This window comes from Rhinolophus ferrumequinum, chromosome 7 (genome assembly GCF_004115265.2).
Source record: "Rhinolophus ferrumequinum isolate MPI-CBG mRhiFer1 chromosome 7, mRhiFer1_v1.p, whole genome shotgun sequence".
NCBI classification, from domain to species: domain Eukaryota; kingdom Metazoa; phylum Chordata; class Mammalia; order Chiroptera; family Rhinolophidae; genus Rhinolophus; species Rhinolophus ferrumequinum.
This window is the reverse complement of record NC_046290.1, coordinates 99,065,431-99,082,510: the sequence shown is the minus strand read 5'-3', so window position 1 is coordinate 99,082,510 and position 17,080 is coordinate 99,065,431. Positions and strand designations below refer to the sequence as shown.

At 37.9% G+C, this 17,080-nt stretch overlaps 1 protein-coding gene across 3 annotated transcripts in view; it reads left to right on the top strand.

Annotated features, from left to right (window-relative positions):
• LOC117024741 (S-adenosyl-L-methionine-dependent tRNA 4-demethylwyosine synthase TYW1) overlaps nucleotides 1-17,080 on the top strand; it is a 210,046-nt gene that overhangs the window by 19,328 nt on the left and 173,638 nt on the right. For 2 of the 3 annotated variants that reach the window (XM_033110219.1, XM_033110217.1), the window contains exon 7: nucleotides 4,723-4,845. In XM_033110219.1, the coding sequence (XP_032966110.1) occupies nucleotides 4,723-4,845 (123 nt within the window). The remainder of the gene's footprint in view (nucleotides 1-4,722; nucleotides 4,846-17,080) is intronic. The other variant, XM_033110218.1, reaches the window with a different exon arrangement.

Here is a 17,080-nt window from a genome sequence, read left to right as displayed (position 1 = left end):
CAATTTTTGCTTCATATGTTTTGGGCACTGTTAGGTGCATATATGTTTGTAATTATTAAATCTTCTTGCTGTGTTAATGCTTTTATCAATATATACTATCCTTGGTCTCTTATAACAATTTTGACTTTAAGTTTATTTTGTCTGATATTAGTAAAGCTATCCCCACTCTTTTTTGATTACTATTTGTATGAAATATCTTTTTCTGTTTTTTGACTCTTAATCTGTTTATATCTTTGTATCTAAATTGGGTCTCTTGTCTACAGCACAGAGTTGGTTCCTGTTTTTTCAATCCATTTACCTGTCTCTGCCTTTGAATTGGAAAGTTTAAACCATTTTTGTTTAAAGTAATTACTGATAAGGGCTCACTTCTGTCGTTTTATTATGCTTTCTATGTATCGTATGTATTTTTGTTCCTCAGTTTCTCCATTACTGCCGCCTTCTGTGTTTTATTGATTTTTTTTTTTTTTGGTGGTATGCCCTTTTGATTTCTTTCTCATTTTTGTTTCTGTACATTTTAGTTATTTTTTTGGTACAGTTGTCCCTTGGTATCTGCAGGGAATTGGTTCCACGATCCCCTACAGGTACCAGAATCTGTGGATGCCCCAGTCCCTTATATAAAATGGTGTAGTATTTGCATATAACCTATGCACATCCTCCTGTATACTTTAAATCATCTCTAGGTTACTTATGATACCTAATGTAAATGCTGTGTTAATTATTGTTATGTCTTAGGGAATAATGACCAAAAAAAGTCTGTACATATTCAGTACAGAGGAAACATTATTGGCCAGCAACAGTGTAACGCTTTTTCAAATATTTTTTGACTGTGGATGCAGAACCTGGGGATATGGAGAACCGACTAGTTATCCTGGGGATTGCAGTCAACCTCTTTGACTTATAAGACTCAATTTGAATTAATAAACTTCAGTATACAAAAACTGTGCTCCTATTCACCCCTGTCCCCTTCCCCTCTATGTTGTTGTTACAAATGACAACTTTATACATTGTGTTCCCATTAGCATGGATTCATAGTTCATTGTTTTATGCATGTGTCTTTTAATTCACATAGATTTAAAAAAAGAGGAGTTACAAACCAAAAATACAGTAATATTGGTTTTTGTATTTACTTATGTAGCTCTCTTTACCACTTTTCTTTCTTCATATAGCTTTGGGTCTTTATCAGATGTCATTTTCATTTCTGCCTGAAGGACTCTTTTTAGCATTTCTTGCAGGACAACTCTTCTGGTAATGAATTCCTTCAGTTTTTGTTTATTTGAGAATTCTCCATTTCTCTTTCAATTTTGAAGGATTGTTTTGCTTGGTTGACAGGTTTTTTTTTTCTTTTTCTTTCAAGGGTTTAAATATATCATCCCACTGCCTTCTGGCCTTTGAGGTGAGGTACCTGATGAAAAATTAGCTGTTAATCTTATCTTTTTGAAGATCCTTTGTATGTCAAGAGTTACTTTTCTCTTGCTGCTTTCAAGATGGAGCAGCAAGCTGGAGTCCTATAGGTTCTTTGGGCTCGGTTCATTTTTCAGAATGGTCAGTTTCAACAGATCTGTCTTCATGTTTGCTGATTCTTCTGCATGCTCAAATTTGCTATTGAAACCCCCTAGTGAAATTTTCAGTTCAGTTATTATGCTTTTCAGCTCAAGAATGTCTTGGTGTTTCCTTTTTATAATTTTTATCTTTGTTGATATTCTCTATTTATTGAGATGTTATTCTCCTGTTTCTTTAGCTTTTTTTCCATGGGTTTCTTTATCTCTTTGAGCATATTTAGTACAGTTGACTTAAAAGTCTTTATCTAGTAAGTCCAATGTGTGTGTTTCCTCAGGGACAGTTTATCTTTAATTTCTCCTGTGAATAGGCCATACTATTTATTTCTCTGTATACTTCATAATGTTTTGTTGAAAACTGTACATTTTGAATATTAGAATGTGAAAATCAGATTCTTTCCCCTCCTCAGAGTTTACTTTTATAGTTCGCTGTGGGTTGTAATTGTTTATTTAGGGACTTGTTAAAACTATTTTTGTAGACTGTATCTGTTGTCATGTGTGTTTCTGAAGTCTGTTTCTTTAGCTAGTGTTCAGCTAGTGTTTTGAAATTTTCCTGGAATGCTTTCTTGAAGTTTCCCTTTTTTTTTTTTTTTTTTTTTTTAAGTTAAACAGCAATTTTCTTTTTATTGGTGGGAAATAAGCAGGCTATGAGTGTCATGGACTAGGAAGTAAAGGTCTTAAATTTCTCTTCCCCTACATCCACGTAAAAGTATTTCCTTGCAAAGATATCTGTCATGTTTGTTATATAGCTATTGTTTCTTTTCTTTATTTCTTTATTTATATTAGTTTCAGGTGCACAAAACAAAGTAATACTTAGACGTTTATCATTTGTATCCCTCACACTGTGTCAACCCCCCTCACCCCATCCACTATCCCTCTGACATCGCACAGAGCCATTACATTTCCACTGTCTCTATTCCGAATGCTGACCTCTGGCTGCTCACCCAGCTCCAGGGAGAGCTGTTTTTCACAATCTTAGATATAGAGGGTGCAGCTCACTTGCCCATGTGGAAATAGAACTGGCAACCTTGGGCGTGAGGAGCATGGCGCTCCAACCACCTGAACCACCAGGCTGGCCCTCATTTTCTTGTATAGTTGTATCACACTTTCTGATTAGACCATTGTTCGTTGTTTCATTATTGTGATTGTGTACATATTCACATCTGTCATATATACTATAGTGTCACATTTTCATTCTTATACATTTATTTCCCTTAAGATAATTGCTACATTTGCTTTGATTTTTCTATAACCATTACTATTCATTCCAAAATGCTTAACAGAACTGAAAATTGTTTTCCAGTATTGTGTAGTTTTTATTGAGTTCTTGGAGGCTTTCGTGAGTCATCTTCTGCTTCACATTGGCGTGTCCAAGCCTTTATGCAGTTGAACAAGTCTTGTGTCTTCATCCATTGTGATGCACAGCTTTACCTTAGCTAGCTTCCTGGGTTGGATTCCCTGATTCTGGTGTCTCATATCTTCTTATTTCTTGGTTGACTCTTGTTTTTTGGAGTACATTCTTCAGTAGCGCTATGAGAAAGGGTGTCTTGGATGTAAATGTTCAGATTTGTCATATCTGTATGTCTTTATCCTACTTTCACAGTTGATTAATGCTTTGGTAGAGTATAGAATTCTAGAGGGGAGTAATTTTCTTTCAGAAATTGAATGCCTTGATCCACGGTCTTTTAGTTCAGAGTGTTGCTTTTGGGAACCCCAGTTTACTTTGGTTTTGAATTTTTATTATATAATTCTCAGCTCCTCTCACAAACCTTTGAACCTCTGAATAAATTCCCTCTAACCATCTATCCTTTGTTCTGTTCTTTCCCCAAATTTTTGGCCTCTTTTGTGCTTTCCTCTCTTGCAGAGAATATTTATTTCTAGTTTAAATTTACACCAGGGATGCAGCCTTGTGGGGGTCCTCGCTTTGACTCTGGTCTTCTGTGTTAGACTCTCCTAGCACTACCTCCTCAGCTTTACCTGCTCTTCCCTTGTCCTGTACAGCTGCCAAAATAGGTTCTCTAGAGTTCAGCAGATACTTGTAAGCTCCATTTCTCACTTACCTCCTAAGATTCCCTTTTTAGTTCAAACTTGGATTCTGTACATTTTTGTCAACACAGTGATTACATTTAAGATGATGCTTTTAAAATATTATATTATTCAATTTTGGTTATTTTTTACAGGAGAGTTTTTTAATGTAATCTCCCCTGCAGCTGGGAGCAGAAGTTCCAGTTAACTCTCACCCACTCTGTTTGGCTCTCTACCTCACTTTTATAGGTCCAAGGGACTTCATGTTGTCAAGCCTCATGGGTATTTCTCTTTCTTCACTTTACTTGACCTCTGAACAGTGTTGGACATTACTGACTCCTTTGAATCATCTTCTTGTGACTTTCATGACATCATTCTTAGGGTTTTCTTCCTTTTTCACTTGGGATCTAACCTCTACCCTTTATCTAACCTCTACATGTTGGAGTCATTTAAAGCTTGGTGCTAGGTTCTGTTGTTCATTGATACTTTCTTCCTGGATGATCATACATAGTTTCATGGCTTTAATTCTGTCTGTATGCCACTTATTCTTAGGTTTGTATTTCTCTAACGTCTATCCTGAATTTTGTTCTCATATATGCAATTGCCTCTTTAAAATTTCTGTGTGGATGTCTAAAGTATTTCTTATTTCACAAATGCAAAATGGAGCTCTTCATTTCCACTCTCCCAGTCTGTTTCTCCCAAAGTCTTCCCATTTTAGTAACCACCACCACCATCTCAGTTACTTAAAAAAGAAACCGAAGAGCCATGCTTGATTCCTTTCTTTTCGTCATTCCTGCATTAATTTCTCACCACGCCTGGTTCGTTCTTTGTCTAAAACAGCAGTCAGAAAACTTTCTGTAAAGGGCCAGCCTGTAAATATTTTCAGCTTTGTGGGCCATATGGTTTCTGTTGCAACTATCAGTTCTGCCACTATATCAAGAAAGTAGCCATAGACAATATGTAAATAATGGGCCTTGATTTGACCTTCAGATTTGACTCGAGGCTGGCTGGATTTCGCTTGTGGGCCATAGTTTGCTGACCTCTAGCTAAAAGTATTTCATATCCAAATAGTACTTTCACAGTTGGGAGGGAGGGTGGTTTGTGCTTTGAACAATGTGTTTCTGAAGTACTGCTGTTCCAGCAGGAGGGACCCTTTGAGAGCGCCAGTGTGGACGAGTCAGATCCCGAGGAACAGCCGAGTGTCCCTTCTGTCGTCGACGTTGAAGACCTCGGCACAATTGTGAGTCGTGTGAGGAAAGAAAAGGTACTGTGAACTTGGGGGAATGTGAACTTGAATCCTGCAGCTTGTTAATCTCTGTCACTCTGTAGTAGTGTGGAGTCCATCTGAGCTCATATTAGACAGGTTTTTTTCTTTGCCTCCTGCCTTGATAGTTTTATACCTTCTTGCCATTTTTACATGAGCTTTGTGAAAAATCTTCCCTTTCTGGCCCTGTGAAAATGAGATTATAGGATAATCAGGGAAGGCTGTATGGTAGGAGGGACTTCATTCTTTGCTGTGGCTGAAGATGACAGGATGAAGAGCATGAGGTTGATTAGTGTGGAGATTCCATGTGCAGCTCTTGTGTAAAGCTGTGTCGCTGTCGCACAGATGGAGTGGCTTAGGGATGACGGCAGCTTGGCCTGCTGGCGTTGAAGTCAGCATGGCTGGAGGTCCTCAGTATGTAGGAAATGTTAGTCTGGGTCGTCAGTGTCTCAGTGACTACATGAATGTGAGAATGTGCAGTGCAGTAGCTTTTATGCAAATTTCAGTGATCTAAAATTGAAATAATATATATGGTTATATAAAAATATAAAGTCTTAATTTATGTGTGAGTTTTGAGAAATGAGAATATTCTAAACTGCAAATGTATCAAGTACATAAGTGTTAGAAACAAAAGATGTAAAACTATGGAAAAATCCAAGAAAATCAATGATAGAATTGATACAAACTCAAATGAAAGGATTGAGTAAGGTAGCAGTATATAATAAGGTAAAAAGTCAAAAAGCCTTTATATTTTTAACAGTAACAGTAGTGGAAGACTTCATTTACACCAGCCACGTGAAAGATCAAGAAGTACCTAGGAGTACGTTTAGAAAGAAATACACTATGTGAGGAAAAGTTTAGAACATTTTTGGAAGCTATAAAAGTGCCTTGAACAAATGGAAAGACATTCCTGTTTTTAGATCTGGCTACTCAGTATTGCAAAGATGTCAGTTCTTTTATGTTAATACATAAATTTGATGCAGTTCATTAAAAATTCCAGTGAATTTTTTTCTGGTGCTAGACTGGTTGATTCATGTGGAAAAATAAACATGCTACAATAGTTAAGAAAACCTTGGCAAAAATAGTAATGAGAAAGATTAGTTCTATCAGATATTGAAACTTACTAAAAGATATCTACAATTAAAACTGTAATAGCTCCTGATGAGACAGATCAATGTAACAATACAATTTCAGGAATAGACTCAGGAATATATGGGAATTTCATATATGATTAAAGGTGGCATCTCTTTTCCCCAAGGGGAAAATACACTTTTAAGATAAATGATGTTGACAACTGGATAGCTACTTGTGAAAATTGGCTCTGTACTTCACACATATATCAAAATAAACTCTAAATGGTCAGAAATCTAAATGTTTTAAAAATATATAAATAATATGATTAAATGCATTATTTTATTACTTGGAGAAAGGTTTTCAATATGATTCAAAATCTAGAAGTAATAAAAGATTGACTTTATCAATGATTTTAAAAAAGATTTGCATGGCTATAAGCAAAATCAAAAGACAAATGATAAAGTGAGGGAAATATCTGCCCCTTATAAAGAAGGGGTTAATTTTTCTACTACACAAAGCCCTCTTAAAAATTGAATGAAAAAAAATAGACCTAAAACCTAACAGAAAAAAATGGAAAAACACACGAACAGGCAAATCTCATAGAAAGCTCTACAAATAATATTTTAAATATATGAAAAAAACACTCAAATTAAAACTGCAGTGACATACACATCTCACCTATCAAAGTAGCAGAAAATTCAAAACTTGGATAGCACACACACTTGCTGAGGCCCTGGGAAACCAGGCACTCACACCTTACTGCTAGGAGTCCAGAGTGATGCAGCCCATGTGGAGGGGCCGTTAGCAGTCTGCCACCTTCACATGTATTTACCCATGATCCAGCAGGCCTGGTTGATGGATTTGCCGTGAAGATAAATCTTCACAAATACAAGACAGCATCTGCACAAGGTTATGCCTTGCAGCATAGGTAGCCAACAATGGACAGAAAAGCATGATATAGCCACACGATCTAATGTTGTGCCGTGTGAAAAATAATAAGGTGTATCCGTATGCATTAATGTGATTTCCACGTGGTATTGGATTTGATTTGGAGGCTGATGTGAACTTAAGATTTAAAAAAAAAAATGTATATTTATTGTCATTATATTTACAAATTTATAATTCAAGTGTATCTGTGTGTAAACAATATTTTGTAGCTGTCTTCATGGGAAGGACCTTTCATGTTCTGACACCAACTAACATCTAGTCCAATTCAAATGACCTGCAGTTCAATTAAATTCTGACAGGTTTAGGGCATAGTCCTGCATGAGACTGTCCCCTCTTCAGATGGCAGCTGTAAGCCTTGCGGGCCCCCCCTGCATTTCTGATCAACTGGTTTTAAATTTGGGGATTCTTATGGTTCCCTAAGGTTTGATAATTTGATAGAATGACTCAGAACTCACTGAAAGCACTATGCTTATGATTACAGTTTTATTACAGAGGATACAAATTAGAAACAACCAAATCAAGAAAACAGGGCAAGTTCTGGGAGTGAAGGGGTGAGGAAGAGACCCAGAGTTTCTGTGCCCTTTCCTCATGAAATCTGGGCCTTTCCATATCAGTGTGTTCATGGCTGAGAAGCTCTACTGAGCATGAACATCCAGAATTTTCATCCAGAGGTTTCATTATGTAGGCAGGTTGATTATGTCATTGGTCATGTGATTGAATTCAGTCTCTAGCCACATGCTCTACTCCCTGTAGATAGATCCCACTGGCCCAAAGTTGCATTTTTGTGGTTGGTCTTTCTGGTGACCAGCCCCATCCTGAAGCTATCTGGGCCCCCTATGAGTCACCTCATTAGTATAACACTTAGGAAATGCCAAGGTTTTTTGAAGCTCTGTGCCAGAAACTGGGGGCAAAGACCAGATACCGTCTTAACTATGCCATACACCTAGAAACAAACAAGCACTCATATCTTGTTTTCTAAATATCATTCCCCTCTGAAAAGGAACCCAGGCTACTTGAAGAAATGGCTGATTCTTGGGTTGGGGAAAGTAGAGGAACATATGGGCCTGGACATCTTGTTGAGCAAGTAGGTCCTCAATGACTGATGGAGATAGGTCAAAAGGACAGAGGAATCTGCTGGAAGTGTTTCCCACAGACCAAATTTGGGACAATTTGAGCATTAAAAATGAGCCTAGTGATTATATGATGAACATAATGGATTGTATTACATTGAATTAAAAAAAAATCGATCCTTGTGCTACACAGAGGGGAAGCACAGAAGCAAGTCTGCAGAAAGTTTCAAGGCAATTAACATAGAAGGTGTGATAGAATTAGAAGATCATCTGTTTATAATCCCCCTAGTGTGATTGATTTAAGCAAGGATTGAGTGAAATGCCTTTGGAGAACAGACTCACATAGTCGCAAAATATCATCCCAGAAACAAAACAACTTAGACATGCCAAAAATAAATCAGTGGGAAAAAAATACCCCACAGATTATTTACTAATTACAAAGGGAAAAATGTACCTTAATAAATGGAGTGATTAGGTGACTCCCATCTATACCAAAGAATCAAATTTAGCATCATCATTTGTATTACAACTTGACCTTATGTTCCTCCTGATATGGTGTGTAGTAAGATATATACAACATCATTTATGTAGTTTTGTGTCAAAAAAGTCTAACGTGAATCTAATCATGGGGAAGTAATCAGATAAATCCAGAATGTGGGACAGTCCATGAGACAACTGACCAGGCTCTTTAAACAGTCAACATCATTAACAATAACAATAAAACATGGGGTGGGACTGTTCTAAGATTAAAAACGACTAATGAAACATAATCAAATGCATTGTGTAAACTTTGGTCTTGAATCTAAGAGAAAAGGCCATTGTCTGGACATTTGAGGATATTTGAAATGGATTTTTTAATTAGATAATATTGGATTTAAAAATTTTTTCTTCATTGTAGGATTATGTCCTTTTTTAGGAGATGATTTCTGCAATATTTAAAGGGTGAATTGTCATGGTGTTTGCAACATAACTTTCAAGTGGTTCAACAAAATTGTATATACAGACAGACATACATACATACATATACACACATACATATATACATGCATGCATGTGTATTACATACGTGTGTGTGTGCATGGATGGATGATGGATAATGATCATGCAAAAGTTGTGAATCTAGGTGAAGGTAATATGGGTCTTCATTGTACCTTTCAACATTTTTGAGGGCTTGAAATAAAAAATATGAGGAGAACTACTTCCCCCATGCCCCCCAAACAAAACAAAAACTAGTGTCAACTGAATTATAAACTATTTATGATATTGCCATTTGAGAATATCTCCTATTTTTTGATAGGACTAGTTGGTGAATGACTAGTTTTGAATTATATAAGGTCTTAAGAATGTATTCCTTGCATAAAATGTGCGGATCCTCTAGTTTTACTCTGGGTAGTCCCCTACCATAACAAATGGTAATTTAAGGAAATAAATTTAACATTAATTTTGCCTAGTTAAAATTTTTTCACTATAAATAAACACAGCTATAATAATGAAAATTTAGAAAGTAGAGAAAAGGCAAAAACCTACCAATAATTCCATCTCCCTAGAAAAATCACAATTAGTATTTGGAATATTTAAATTTTGTTTCATATGCACCTAAATCTCTTACTATAAAAATGTTTGTTATATTCTCAGATAGTCTTTATAATCTCATTTAAAAATTTTAGAGAAAAATCTTTTAAAAGTAATAAATAATGAGACAGTCTGTGTTACAGCGAGGATTACTTTTGGGAAGTTATCATAAAAAGCTGCTTTAAGTTTTGCTACCCTTTTCAACCTGCACAAGACGGGGACCACTTCTGTCTTGGGGTGAAGACTCTGGCAGGCTCCATGACTTTTCTGGGCATTTGTGTAAGAAAGCATTCTAGGCACTTTCAACATAGAGTCTTAATCTGGCAGTAGGATGTGCAGTCCTGTGAAGTACTGAGGAGTACTAAATACCCTAAATGAGTGTTTCCAATTTAATTCAGAGGTGAAACTTCTCCCTCTTTATGGTCTGCTTTCTGGCCTGTCTGCTAGCTTCTACTCTGGATCACCTTAGGATTTGAGGAGTGGGTGGGAGTGGGCAGGAGAGAGAGAGAAGCAGGAAAGTTCTTTCTTGGCACTGTCATAGGATGACTTTGTGCTCTCTCGTCAGGTGTTAAAATGGGCTCTTCCAGGCAACATTTTCAGTGCTTCTTTGGAGACATAGTCCACGGCTGTCCCCCGACCTGGTCCCTTGTATTCAGCAAGAGTACTCTGAGAAGTGTGCTTCAGGTGTTTGCTTACTCCTTCTTCTGAGCCCTGTACCTCTGGCTTCCTCTCTTTTGAGGTCTGTCATCAACTCTCTAGTTGCCCATTGGTCAGGTTCTGAGGTCTCTCCCAGCTCCACCCTGCTCCCAAGGGGACACTCCAGAGTTCTTTTTTTTTTTCCCAGTTTCAGGTGTACAAAACAATGTACTAATTAGACATTTGCACCCCTCAAAAAGTGACAACTCCCCTCCCCCAATCTACTACCTCTCTGACATTGTATATAGCTGTTACCATTCCATTGCTCTATTCCCTATGCTGTACTCCATATTCCAGAGTTCTTCATTCGGGGAGGACAGGCTGTTTCCTGCCCAGCAGTAGTGCTTACTTGCTAAAGCCACTAGTCACTCCTTTTGCCATCTGGATTTTGTGGGCAGGAGTCCTGCACCAATCTGTGATGCCCTCTGAGTGCAGGGAAAGACATAGCAGCTTCTTCGAGAGGCCCTGTTGGAGGCATTCTCCTGGGGCCTGAGGTAAGAGGCAGGTACCCACCCCCACATCCTCTCTCCATTTGAGGCAGGGGGCAACTCATCATTCTCCAAAGAAATCTTTAAGAATCCTCTCTCATTCCCTCCATACTTTCTACGCTTTCATATCCTTGGTGTGAGGGAGGCATTTTTAAAGTTGTTAAATTGGTTCTCAGATATTTTCTTTGAAAATTTATAACTTGATCTGGCCCTCTCTTTGGAGTTTCATTTAATTTAAAACTCCTGTTTACACACGTTTAAAAAATTCAAAGAATACAGACCCCTATCCTTATTGTTTCTCAGTCTACTTTTCACAAGTAACCACGGTTTACATTTTCGCAATATTCTTCCATGTATTTTACTGACTTTATAAACACACCTGTATTTTAGTATAACTTTGTTTTTTTGTTTCTACAGATGGGATCATTTTGTACTCCAAGTCTACAGACCACTTTTTTCCGACAGTCCTATCATATAGATTTTAATGTTTATGTAGCAATCCATAATTTATTTGACTCTTGTTGATTAACATTTAGGTGTTTTCTAATTTCCATAATGAACACTCTTGCTCTTATATATTTTGTGGCTGGTATAAATTTATCTCAAGAAAAAGATTGTAAAATTGAAATTTTCTAGGCCAAAGGTAATTTTATAGTTTGATAGATATTCCCAAATTGCCCTGTAAAAAGTTGAAAAGGTTTTTATTTCTTCTTACAGAATAGGAGAGAGAAGAAATTTCCTTTTTCCCTTGCCAACCCCAGGTATTAACCAATCTTTTAAATCTTGCCAACCTGACAGGTGAAAAATAATAGCCTGATTTTTAGTTTGCATTTTATATTGAGTGAGCTTGAACATTTTTTTCCTGTCAGCCATCTCTTTCTGTCTACCTGGAGTTAGGAATACTACAGGGTCTGAGGCCACACTCTCCAAGACTGCTTTCACTTCCGACATCAATTTTAGGATATTCCTAAACACCACCCACAGGTTTGAAAATTTGCTAGAAAATCTCGTAGAACTTCCTGAATGCTGTTATCCTCAGATTACAGTTTACTGCTGGGAAAGGGTACAGAAAATTAGCCAAAGGAACTGACACATAGAGCAGAGTCTAGGAAGCATTTGTTTGTTGTCCTCAGGATGTGTTATCCTCCCAGCATCGGTTTGTAACAATACACATGGAGTATTGCCAAGCCTGGAAGCTCACGTGAGCTTCAGTGTTCACAGGTTTTATTGGGGCTTCATTTTGTAGGCATGACTGATTGATTGCCCCTGTGGTTGCACTAAGTTTCCAGTCCTTCACTCCCACTGTGGCATGAGTCACCTCATTAGCATAAATTGTCAAGTTCGGTCTGAGGGGCCCACCATGAATATCAGAGTAAATACTCCTACCACTTGGGAAGTTCCAAGGGTGTAAGGTGTTACTTTCCAGGAACTGGGGACAAAGGCCAGACTTCTCTTTGGGTAAGACCAAATTCTTTATTACACACTGTCTTTTTTTATATTGGGTTGTTTGGCTTCTTTTGTAAAGCTCATAATCAAAAAATATTCTGAGTGTAAAACTGTAATATCCAAAATTATCTTCTGAATTTGAAATTACCATCTATCTTTTCTGTTGTTGCAGCATTTTGTTACTTATTTCTTAATACTTCCCTGTGTTGGTGTGTCTCTGTCATTTTTAGTAGCTGTTGTGTTTTAGGAGCTGTGGCAGAGGAGCTATTAAGAATGACAAGTATGCGGAATGTAGGTTCTGGGCCTAATCCCGCCAGGTTGTAGCTTGGTGATCTAAGAGCACAGTTTATCCTTCCCTAGCCTTCATCCCCTTGTCTGAGAAACACGGACTGCAACCTCTGCTTTCCTTACAGAGTTTTTGTGAGTCAGATGAGATCATGTATGTGAAAATGCATTATAATCTCTAGAAGCCTGACAGATACAAAAATGAGAAGTTTGTTTAAACAGTTTACATTTGCTTATACATTTTTCTAGAGTTGGTCATTTAGTCTGTTTCAGGTTTTCTGCTGTTAAAATTAGTGCTGGTCTGAGAACTTTTTTATTTTTTAAAGATATGTTAATATTTTCCTAGGTTATATTTTCCCCAAATTGATATACTGGCTCAAAACAAATGTATAATTTTATGGCTTTTAATTAAAAATGTAATTTTCAGTGGTGAAACTGTATTAAAAAAGGATAGATTTCAGTATATGCGATAACTGATTTAGAGAGATTTTGGATTTTTCCGCCAGAATATGAGAAGATATTTAAACCTTTATTTGTAGTGGGTGAAGAGCTCAGGATAATTTTTTCCCCCAGCTCTGTTGAGGTATGATTGACAAACAAGGTTGTACAATGTGATGTTTTTTAAAGTTATAATTTGATGATTTGATACATGTATGTTCACTGTGAAATGATGACCACAATCAAGTTAACACATCCATTACTTCACATAGTTACCTTTCGTGTATGTGTATGTCTTGAGAACACTTAATATCTAATCTCAGCAAATTTCAAGTATACAATAAAAGTTTGGAATAATTTGTGGGTGTATTTTTTCTTTGCCTTTTTATCTTATATCCATTAGAGGGCACTGGAGAAAAGCACAAATGAAAAATTTGGACAGCTATGTAAAGTAGTTTTTGAAATGATTTTGGACTTTATGAGCTTTAAGCACAGGGTTTATGATAATTCAGTTTTCTGATGAAAAAATCTCTCATAAAACCACTAAATCTGGGATAAAGATATACGAGGTCTGACAGTTACATTCGCGAACTTGCCACCATGCGCTTATATTGGCAGCACTGTACCCTGTTTCTCTGAAAATAAGACCTAGCTAGGCAATCAGTTCTAATGCATCTTTTGGAGCAAAAATTAATATAAGACCCAGTATTATATTATATTACATTATATTATATCATATTATACCCAGTCTTATAGTAAAATAGTTAATTTTTTACTATAGTGAAATAATTTTTTACTATAGTAAAATAAATTAATTTTTGCTCCAAAAGATGCATTTGAGGTGATTGTCCAGCTAGGTCTTATTATTAGGAAAACACGGTACAAACAGCTTGGTAAGATTTCATAACCTTGGTATATCAATGTCTCACAACTGTGTTTGTGTTGACGTGTGGCAGTGTCTTGCTGAGTGGTGTTCATTATTATTGTTGCGTATTTTTGTGTGCAGTTGTGAGAATGTCTGAGCTTGAATTAGAGTAACGAACAAACATTAAATTTCATGTTAAATTTGGCAAGAGTGGACGTGAAATCGGTGACATGTTAGTCCAAATTTATGGGGATAATGCCATGAAGAAAATGGCAGTGTACAAATGGATTAAGCGTTTTTCTGAGGGGAGAGAACACGTCACTGATGAAGACAGGTCAGGGTGGCCATTAATGAGCAGAACTGACGAGAACATTGCAAAAATTCATCGAATTGTGCATCAAAATCGGTTGACTGTGAGAAGCATAGCAGACCAAGTAAACAACGATAGAGAAACAGTTAAGAAAATCTTCACCGAAAATCTTGGCATTGAGAAAGGTGTGTACAAAAGTGGTCCCGAAGGAGCTCACCAATGATCAAAAGCAAAGGAGAGTCAAAGTTTGCCAAAACTTTTTGGAGAGGCAAGACGATGTTTTGGACCGTGTTATCACTGGTGATGAAACATGAGTGTACTAATACGACCCTGAAACAAAGCATCAAAGTGCACAATGGAAGTCAGCCAATTCTCCATGACCACAAAAGTTCCGTCAGTCCAAATCAAGAGTCAAAACGATGTTGCTAACCTTTTTTGATATCAGAGGGATTATTCATTATGAATTTATACCAACTGGACAAATAGTTAACCAAGTTTACTATTTGGAAGTGCTGAAAAGACTGCGTGAAAAAGTTAGATGACCTGAACTTTTTGCCAACAGCTCATGGCTCTTGCATCAGGACAGTACACCAGCTTACACGGCACTGTCTGTGAGGGAGTTTTTAGCTAGTAAACAAATAACTATATTGGAACACCCTCCCTATTCACCTGATATAGCCCCCAATGACTTCTTTCTTTACCTGAAGATAAAAGAAGTATTGAAAGGAAGACATTTTGGTGATATTCAGGACATCAAGGGTAATGCGGTGATAGCTCAGATGGCCATTCCAGAAAAGGAGTTCTAAAATTGCTTTGAAGGGTGGACTAGGTGCTGGCATCGGTGCATAGCTTTCCAGGGGAATTCTTCGAAGAGGACCGTAGTGATATTCAGCAATGAGGTATGTAGCACTTTTTCTAGGATGAGTTCGCGAACTCAATTGTCAGACTTTGTATGTTTTTTTCTACTACAGTGTGAAATGAAAATAAACCACCAGTTTTTGTTTTTCATTATTGTTAGGTTACCGCAGTTTCCGAATATGTCTTGAGTTTTAATTTTATGCTGGATATAGTATACTAAAGTCAGTGATGGATGTTATTACTCCTTGGCTCTTCTTTTTCATGTTTTTGGCATTTTCTTTGGGGTTCCTTCACACATATTCTTGAGCTGCGTTCTCCCTGATTATCGTTATGCATCACGCAAAATTGCCTGAGTTGTTCACTGTAGAGGAGGCTATAGAACTTAAGAACATCAGTTCTAGGGTTGTGCCAAAGTCCTCCTATTGTAGGACGACCTCTTTGTGAATAATACTAACTTTTCATGGACTCATACTGTCTCAACTTGTATGTCTGTGGGCAAGTTATCTCACTCTCTGTGCTTCAGTTTTCTCATCTCTAAAGTAGGAGATAATAACAGCAACTGCCTTCTATAGTTGTTATGAAGACTGTTGACCATTGGTCACTGGTGCCAATTCATTGCCAACAGGAATACCCAATTTGGGGTGTGGTAAAGAAGGAAACTTTATTCAGTGCAAACAGCTCAGTCATGGTACAGTATGGCTGTGGAACAGCTCAAGAGTGTTACAATTCAATTATGCATTGGCATGGCTGTGAGGCGGCCCTCAGGCCAGGACGCTCCGGCTAGAGAGCCTTACCCGCTCTATTCTTGGCAAGACCTCTGTGGTGTTTCAGCTCCAGTCAGGGAAATGCAATCTTCAGTCTTCCATGGAAAGGATAATCTCGCTCCCCTAGCCAGTGGGGAGCTGACTTATACAGAGAGAAGTCCCTGCCTCTGGTCCCTGGTCGATGTGTCCTCATGCAAATGATGACTCCAAATCCTCGCCATTTGATTTGTCACCAGAGGCTCATGGGGACATCCAAGAGAGGACTTGCCCCGGAGCGTTGGTGACTGGGTTCTTGTCCTTGGCAAGGAAAATTTCAAGAGCGAAACAAATGCAGGAAAGCAAAAGTGATTTATTGAAAATGAAAGTACACACTTGAGAGGAAAATGTGGGCAAACTCGAGCGAGTGATGCCAAGGAAGTCACGGTCAGGGGTTTCTAATCCCTTCCGGGTGGGGAATTGTTGATGTGCCATTGACATGGGCATTCATCTCCTCCCCCCTAGATGGGACACTCCGTTCCTGCTTTTTCTTCCTTATTTTGTTTGCCTGGAACAGTCATGGAGTCAGGTATATGATGGGAGTGTAGTAACCGCAATGCAAATGAGATTATAATGACATTAAAATAAGCTAAAAGTCAGGTCCCGGTTATAGGGATGAGTCTTGCTGGATGAAACTTGTTCTTGTTTCTCTCCAGCTGCAGGTGCTGCGTACAGTCACTTGTTACTTGTGTAACCAGTGAGGCCCCTCACGTTGTACCCTGGAGGGAGTTGTCAATTTCCTAGGCTATCTGTCCTGCCTCATATTGGTCCATTAAGCCCTGTCCTGATTGGTCAGAATGGAGCTGCTCTGGTTAGTTGGTGAAGATGCTAATGAGGATATAGCTGTGTGGCTTCAGATGGACAGAGAAAGTCTCAATCCTATTTGTTGAACAGTCCCAGGTACTTCTTTATAAGGGTTGACTCGGACGGCAGGAACACTGCAGGCAGGCAGCTCAGTGCAGCTTCTCCCTGAAGTGAGGGCTTGCGTGAGAAGCCCTGTTTAGAAACGGCTGCTGGGCTCTGCTTTTAAACTTGAGCCCACTTAGCCACCAGGAGGCCTTCTTGGTAGGTATCTTCTTTCTTGGGATCTATAAGATTAAATACGTTCATCCATCTAAAGCCTTTACTTTCTTGTCTGCCATATAGTATATACTTGATAACTATTATTGTATAAGAAAATGTCTTCAAATGGTCTAGGTTTGTCGGACTAGTAAACCACCATGGTATTCTACCTCCCTCCCTCAGTAGCAAGGTCTAAGACAGTAATTCTAGGGCTGAACAGAATTTGAAGGTTGGAGTGGTGTCTAAGAATAAGAGAGCTAGAGTTTGAAACATTGGAAAATTAGGAAGACAGATGCAGGTGCAGAGAGGATGGGATTCTGGGG